Below are 8,936 nucleotides of genomic sequence, written 5' to 3' on the forward strand. Positions count from 1 at the left end.
AAATTAAACTCCATTGGTTGTACACAAATGAAAAAATGAAAAAGACATTTACAAATAAAGCTAAATGTGTTCTTTTAACTTAAGACAACACAGCTGTGGTGCTAGTGCTACAAGGCATTTCAGATGGTATAACAGCATACAAAACAATTCAGAGCACACATTTTGCATAGGAATCCAGAGTACGTAAATAATAATATATGACATTCTGTCTTGCACTTAATCAGGCACTCGGTCTATACAGTAAGAAAGCTTAAGATACATTTCTTGCTGTTCATTGTCAGTAATTAATGTTGATTTTCATTCAATTGTATTTGTGGTTAGTACATTAACTGCTCTAAAGGCTCTCTTTCATGCCACAAATGAACGCAAACAAGAAAGCGTCCAGAGCAGTTTTGCCATACAATGTAAGTACGGTAAATGGGGAGCATATTTTTGGGAAAGAAACCTCTACCAAAGTGTTCTTGCCCCAACCCATTCTGGGCGGGAACCCCTTTTGGTGTTTTACCCCTTCAGGCCCGGGAACCCATTTTGGGGTTTTGTACAGTATGTACAGTATTCAAAAATTAGGATTTAGAAGACGTTTTTAGAATTGGCCTCAGGCCAAAATGGGTTAAGAACAGAACTTTCTAGTGTGATTTCATATTTGTTAGATGTCATAATTGTTGTTGGCTACTTTTCAGTTAATCTCAATTGTGTCACAAAATAATTAGCATGCAGGTTACATTGCAAATATTGCCTTTGATTTCTATTGCATTGTCCTTTGGTTTCAAACTAGCGAAAAAATATGATGCCTACTCTTGGCTTATCGTTGCACTTAATTACCACCATGATTATAAACTATACCATCATAATCATGGGAGATGCATAGGCATTGCTAAGATATGTGTCTTAGATTAAGTAAGCTACATTTTATGGCATTTAAGTATGATATACAGTAGTCGTGATGTCTTTCTCATACACCTATCAGTTGCTGAACAGTTACAGTTACCAAGAGTAGAGAGAGGTCTTACATTATGTTGCTGGGTATTATAAGCTTAGGTCTACAATGATATGTTCAAAAACCATTGATTTGCCCTTGAAGCTGGAGGAGAAGATGAAATTCCTTCGGTCAGTGTTCACCACAGTAAATGACCGTGGTGACTGCACATAAATGTCCTTAAACTTGCCAAAGGTTTTGGTGTCAGAGTCCCAGAGATAGATTTGTGTGAAAGAATAATCACTGCCCAGAGCTAGGTAGTGCCTAGTGCCCGTGAAAGTGAATGGTTGGAGGACCATTGCTCCACGAGATGGCAGGGCTTGGACCTCAGAAAACTGCTTGCTGGTCCACTTGAGAACTTTGGAGTCACCGATGTAGCAGGTCATGGTCAGATACAGTTCACCTTCGATCTGAAAAGCTTTGACTGCCACTACGTCCTCAACATTTGGGATTTCACTGTGAAACATGAACTTAAGGGTGCTTTTGTTCCACAGGTAGATAACAGGTGCCTGGGAGCGACTGGCTATGATGAGGTGGGACTTACCATCCATTTCAATGTACTCAGCATCTGTATCCCGGAACCACTCGTGGAGGTACTGGTAAGAGTAGAAACCAGTTTCGTTCCGGTCTGGTTGGTCCATCCATTTGTACAATGTAGAAATGCCTGCCTTAGAGCTGTCTACTATCACAAAGTACCAGTCACCATCCATTTGGAAAACCTCAATGTCATTCGGCTTGGAGATGTTGAAGACCTCAATGGTTTGAAATTTGGAGAATTTGTTCTGTTGGTCATCAAACTTGTAGATATGTGAGCCACCGAAGAGCTGAGTGACGATTATCAAGACATGGTCTTCAATCAGGACGGACTTGCATCCAACAACAGACTTCCCTGTAGCAAAATGATTGTCGGTTACAGTAAGTCGTAATGCTAAAATCCATGAAACAAGTCTTAACCACTTAAACCCTACATACGTTGTTGACCAGAGTCCCCCAGGGTCTATACCCGGCCCGTCCTGTTTTCGTTCAAATCTACAAGCTCACACAACACGTCACCTTGCAACATATTATGAGCTTGTAGATCTTCTTTTACCACCGAATGTAAATGTCTGCCAGAATATGGATGAATTAAATTCATTATTTAAAATGATTTTAGAATTAAAATGATGAACAAACTAGGGCCAAAACAACATTAACAATAATGACAATATGAACCTTAAACTAACATTATAATATGGGGTTTGTTATACCTGTAATGTTCTGTAAAGGCCTGAAATTCAGTTCAACGTGATCCCATTCCATGACCACACAGCTGTTGGTACTGGGGGCAGCCATTGCTACATAGATGTCTTCTTTATGGGAGAAGATGTCTGCTGACATCGACTGGACAGGAATTGACTGACGACGGACAAAATCTGTGAGACAGGCAAATGCAGAAAGGTTAGTAAGACAAGCAAAATATTGTTAAGATGTCAATTGTTTTCTCATCAAATGAACGTATGTGTCATGCTGTGAATGTTTTACCACTGATATTAAAGATGGAGTGCCGTGAGTTTTGTACCTTTAATGTTTTGCATGTGTCTATCTAACATTACTCTAATAGACCTCCAGGTGTGGTTAGAATATTATAGAATATAGAATATTCAAATATGTCTTCCCTCTGTATTTTTGGTTTCTTCCTGAAAGCTGAAAACCTTTGAGTCAAAAGGCCCATTGCCCAATCGAAAATACAATTTTTTTGTGACATCATAACACTGGGGATATGTCAATTTTATGACCATCCTTACACGTTCCACACCACCACAGGTAGTGCAGTGCCCAGTGTTTTAACAACACCTGATCACCCCTAGATTTCCATATATGGAGCTGGCCTGTTCACAATGATGTTCTGACATCACAATGATGTTCTGACATCACAATGATGCGCAACCTCGCCCTTAATTGCCACTTCATGTCAGAAAAGTTGCCGACCCCTGGCATATACTCATGTCATCACAGAACTCCATATATTGTATGGCCAGAAAAGGAACGGGTGTGCCATGCATTTCCAATCATTCACGAGTAGGTTGGTGCCATTTATGCACTCTCGTAGCTCAAATAACACTGAGAATATTATTATTGTGTGCTGGGTAGTGGATCATTCTTTTTTCCCATCGTGTTGTGTGGCGTATTTAGATTTATAGTATATATATGTCCCTACGACTAAAAAGCTTCCTGTAGCACATGGCCATTTTACCTGTGGACATACACTCGCCCGGAGCAATGGGAAGGTCATTGAGCCGCTTGCCCTTCATCTCGCTAGGCCCGGTGCAGTAGACATCTGATACAGTGGCGTTTGTGTTCTTCAACCACATCATCAGCCACCTGTTCTCACAGTTGCACTGAAAAACATTGCCTCGCAGATCCCTATGACACATTTGACAGGAGAGGTCATGATTTATACACACTGAAAATGTACTGATTGCGAGAAAGCAAATCATTAATCACATCTCGTACAGAGAATGCAGAACAAAAATGACAATATAACTCCCACCTACTATGCCTGCATAAGTTATAAGAACTACTAGGGATTTTCATTTGTGCAATGCTGATTTGCACAATTGCATAGCCTCATACAAAGAAAAATACAAAAGAAAAAGGCTAATATCATAGCAAATATATCACAGCAATAAATAAATAAAACATTGGTGTTATAGATATGTGTGTGTGCGAGTGAACATTTAGGCCTTTGGGAGGCACTAGAGTGTCCATGTCCTCACTAATATAGGTATAGGGGTCATCCTCCAGCTAGGAAGCATGGATGCATTTTCATTGCAATCTTTCCATTCATTTTATTTGTATTTCTTTGTTGGTGTGCAAGAGAACATTTTGTGGGTGGGTGCTACAGTATATCTTCTGGGGAACATGAAGGTGCACAGTGAATCCCATGCCATGCAATCCAGCCAGTAGGCTACTTTTAGAGATAACTTGTGTGGGGACAAAATGATGGACGGACGTACTGGCGGACATTGCCATGGAGCCACGCCCTAATGGGGATAAACATTGATGGGTCCAATTTTTACAGTGTCGCAGTCAAACTACCGGTATACAAGTCCATAACAGGAATAAATGGGTGAATCTGGATGATCTGAATAATACAAGGTTTCAAACAAGCACAACCTGAGTCAGCTTGAGGTGTGGAAAACTCCTCCCAACAGCTTTTATTACAATTGCTTACTCACAGTTCTAGCAAGGAATCCAAGTCGAAGAAGAGGTTCCTTGGCAGAACCTTCATCTTGTTATTGGCAAGAGACCTAAAACGGAAACATATAGGCAAGAACAAGAACAATGCAGTGATACCATTTTGTTACTTGTCATTTCTCACTATTTTGGACTTATACAAAATACAACAAGAAAGACTTACAGATGAGTCAAATCGCGTAGACCTCGGAATACATTTTTGGTGACAGCCTCAATCTGGTTCCCCTCAATGAATCTTTTAAAGGAATATAATATATAACATTCTTAATTTTGAAAGGCAGTACATAAGTATGATGAAAAATGCTTTTATTGACAAACAATTATTTAAGAAAAGAAAATAAAGATTATACAATCTTCAACAATACTCACAAATATTCAAGATGAGGGAGGCCAGAGAATGCATCATCTTGGATTGTTGTCAAAGAGTTTGAATTTAGAAGCCTGTGAAAAGCACACAAGCAAATCTATATGACATTGCATCACAATTGCATCACAGCAAAGACAAATTATTATACTTTCACACAATTCATCCACTTTGTGTAGGCATGTACAGTATGTAAGTATGTGTGAGAGGAAGAGAAACATACATAAGAGGATTTGTTGATTATTAATTCCATATGTCAAATTAAATATTTAACATTCAAGTCTTAGTTCAACTTACAGCAACTGCAGAGATGGCATAAGTGAAAACATTCCCTCTGTGATTTCAGTAATTGATCCATTTACTATACTCCTGTTGGAATAGGAACAACAATATTCATTTATTATCATAAAGTATAGCCTACTGTACAAATCTAAATCAAACAGCCTACAATACCACCCAAATATGAAGTGACGTATACAAGGAACAGCATGGAAATAATGGCTTGTCACCTTGAATGCGATATCAGTTGTATTTTAGCCTGCATTTAAGCCCATTGCTGAAGAAACGTAATTAGCAACTTACAATGAATTGATATCATTCGGTATGGTCCGTGGAATTTGCGAGGTGCCGACGCAGATAATCGTCTCCTTGGAGCAGGAACATCCTGAAGGACATTTGAAAATCCTTTTAGATTCATGAACTGCTACACAAACGCACAGTAGAACAGCAAACCCGTTTAATAGCCAATGCTTAGTAGATGGCATGTTGATTATTGAACATGAATAATAATAGCTTAATAAGTGAGAGCGAAGTCAATAAGAGCTGTCTCCCTCCCCATAGGCTACATGAAATGCAGCAGTGGAATCCCTGACACAAGCAGTTAGTGCTGCAGTTGCGTTCCGGAGGAAATAGGGCTACCGCTACATCATCTTCCATGAAAGTCACTCAGCGTGGCAATATCGATGCAAAGTATCCTCATTGAGCCTCGCTACACAATGCGTGCCACAGAATTTAATTCAGTCTGAGACTCAATAGGTCTGCTATTTATCGATGTCGAAGCGGAAAGACGAAAAGTGTCTCAGCAAGCTTGAAAATAGAATTTCAGAACCATGGACAGCGATACATTGATTTCAGAATGGGCATCGTTCTTCAAGTAGGCTATATAGGCTAGTGTGTTCAACATGCCATCCATGTTATGTTATGCATATGAATAGCCTACATCGGATGAACTTTGGTTAATAGGCCTTATAGTTGTGCATCTCTCCAAATGCATTGGTTGTTCAAACATTTTTGCCATTAGAGTGGTATACGACACGTGCAATTAAAAAATGCTAACTACATTGTATTGTTTATAAAAAATGAACTGCGAGTTGTAAAATATGATGAAATACTACAACCAAGTGCATTAGTCATAGGCTATCCTGGGCACATTGCAGACTTCCAGAGCATGCCCTCATACTTCCCATAATCCTTTGCTTTATTAGCGTGACCAATCTCATGAGCAAGAAGTGTTATTGAATAACCTTATTCTAAAAGATCACATCCGTGTTTAGTGAGGGGCGCTCTTATCATCATGTATCATACATCATCAAATTCCGTGCTCAACCATTAACCAATCAAGTCATCACAAATGTCATTCCTGCCAATCACAATTGCGTCTTCACTTTTCATCATCATCATCATCATCAAGTTATCAGAATCTCTGAATATCAGAGATTCGTTGTACAAGACAACGCAATTGATTGGCAATCCAGCTCAGTGCATTAAAATATATACATACTCTATATTTAGAGTATGTTCCTGCTTTTATGACCTTATAGCGCCTCCCTGAGGGCAGAAGTTCAAGCAGGTGATGACCTGGGTGCAGGGATCAGTCCCTGAGGATGCTATGTTGGCTCTTCTGCTGCAATGTCTCTTGTAGAGATCCTCCAGAGACCTATGGAAGAGGACATGCCATGATACTCTGGGCTGTGTTTATGACACCCTGAAGTGACTTTCTTTCTGCCACTGTGCAGCTGGAAAACCACAGAGAGATGCCTCTTAGGTCAACACTGACTCAATGGAACAACGGTATAGGACAGTAGCAGATTCTCTGCCAGGTCTATTTTCCTCAGCACTCTCAGAAAATACAGTCTTTTTTCTGTTTGTTTTCCAGCCAGGTAATGTTGTCCGAGATGTTCATGCCCAGGAACCTGACGTCTGTGACCCTTTCCACCTCCTCTCCCTTGATGTAGATAGGCAGAATAGGCTCAATATTCGTCCTCCTGAAGTCAACAATCAGCTCCTTGGTCTTGGAGGTGTTGAGAATGAGGTTGTTCATCTCACACCAGTCTGACAGTGCTTGCACCTCTTCCCTATAAACAGTCTCGTCCCCTCCTGCAATGAGTCCCACCACTGTTGCGGCCTTGTGGGAATGGGGGTTTCTTTTTTCACCAGAAGAAAAATACTTTTAGTTACTCCACTGCACCCTCTTATACCGATATTGCCAAGAGAAAACCCCATAGACAAGATTTTTCCTTCCGGTGAAAGAAAATCCCTTTCTGGCCAAAAAGTGCATTTTATACGTGTGGTGGGCTCAGAGTGCATCCACCGTGGAAAGTAGGTTTTCTAATAACACAAAGCCGCCTTTGTAATGGTGAGTAATGAAAACGTTATTTTTTATTTTCGCTACAGTCGAGAGGCTGGTCTGCATTTCAAGACGAGAGTAGCGTAGCTCTTAGCTCTGGTCCATAGCCTTCAGTAGAAGGCTATGGACAGCTACGTAGCTCTAATGAAGACAGTAGAGCTATGGACCAGAGCTACACAGTAGTGACAGTACACACACCCAAAGAAAAAGTCCAGGCAGGGTGCTATGGGCAACATGGACCACTAGGGGGGGTCAGATGAAAACATCTTGTTGCACACAAACACAAATAAGTCTAGTGTGTAGTATTAGTTGTATCTTCATTTGCCTCTGTAACTTTAATTAAAATGGTCAATTCACAATAAATATCAGATACATTCCTTTTTGTTCTCTCAGTGCATATAGCCTATGTGACTCTCTCTCTCTCTGTGTGTGTGTGTGTGTGTGTGTGTGTGTGTGTGTGTGTGTGTGTGTGTGTGTGTGTGTGTGTGTGTGTGTGTGTGTGTGTGTGTGTGTGTGTGTGTGTGTCAGTTTAGTGAAGGGATGTTTGATTATAGATGTAGCTACTTTAATAATAGCACAGTCAAAGTCATTATATCATATTAATACGGATTTTATAAGACAATGATAACACTCAGCGCATTTTTTGAGTGGTGTAAACCACTCCTACAACTGGCTTTTGTGTGCATAAAAAAATGACCATGGTTGCTATGTTCAAAATAATTTCTGACGTAATTAAATCACACCCGGGTGAACTGGATGACCGTAGCAACCGTGGTCATTTTCTCTGCGCAAAAACAGCCAGTTGTGAAATCACATCCAGGTGTGATACATACATTTATCAAAAATGATAGCTTTTTTTACTTAACATATTTTGTGTGATTTCATTACGTCAGACATTACGTCAGACCACAGCTGATCATGCTATATAAAACCTTACACCACTCAGTTCACACGGGTGTGATTTTTATTATACTTACCATTGCCCAATTCAACTCAACTCAGCATGATTAGTAAGGTTGTATGCCTACCTCTTCTATTGCATAGACAATGGGGTTGTTGGTTGTTCTAGTAAGTCCTAACAAGGTGCTGACCCTTGTCTTCGAACAAGTAGTCTATGAACATGAGTGAAACTAAATACCCGTTGCCAAAAGGGAGCCATACATATCTACCATTGCTGGCATAATTCATGACAACTCCCCATCTTGCATTACTGTTTTTAGTCCAGAGTATGTATCCCTGAATCACTCATGACACATGCAAACTGAAACCAAATGATGCCAGTATATATCATTTTTACATTTTCAGTATGTGATCAGGACGTTGCATGGACTAAAGGTTCAAAATAAATATGAAAATCCAACCTTTTTACAGTACACGTCTGATAAATGTATTGCAAGGCAAGATGCAAACAATCCAGACAAGTACAGGCCTTTTTCCAAATCATGCATTGACCTGTCATCTTGCAAATGTGATGTGATGGCTGTATATTTCAAGAGACTAAAATAATAAGAACTACTGATTACCATCCTTTAACACAATGCACTAGGCTATACCCTGATATATAATGTACACAAATATAACTATACACGAATGGTAATAATTAATTTAAAAATAGTATTATATTATCGTTCCCCTAATTATAAAATGACTAGAGAACAGTCTTCTCAATTAGAATCTTGTACACACACAGGTCAAACGATCAAACTAAATAGCTCCATTATTGATCTGCTGCA

General features: G+C 39.7%; 1 protein-coding gene across 1 annotated transcript; it reads right to left on the reverse strand.

Moving 5' to 3' along the window:
* Positions 1–664: 664 nt before the first annotated feature.
* Positions 665–5,341, reverse strand: LOC306921347 (leucine-rich repeat LGI family member 2-like; the record flags this gene model as incomplete). The annotated part of the gene is made up of 8 exons (XM_079498458.1): positions 665–1,865; positions 2,224–2,388; positions 3,210–3,379; positions 4,195–4,266; positions 4,377–4,448; positions 4,583–4,654; positions 4,875–4,946; positions 5,160–5,341. 8 exons carry the CDS (start codon positions 5,339–5,341, stop codon positions 1,027–1,029), a joined length of 1,644 nt encoding a protein of 547 aa, XP_079354584.1. The 3' UTR covers positions 665–1,026.
* Positions 5,342–8,936: the final 3,595 nt, after the last annotated feature.

This window comes from Electrona antarctica, assembly GCF_951216825.1.
Source record: "Electrona antarctica genome assembly, chromosome: 4".
NCBI lineage: Eukaryota > Metazoa > Chordata > Actinopteri > Myctophiformes > Myctophidae > Electrona > Electrona antarctica.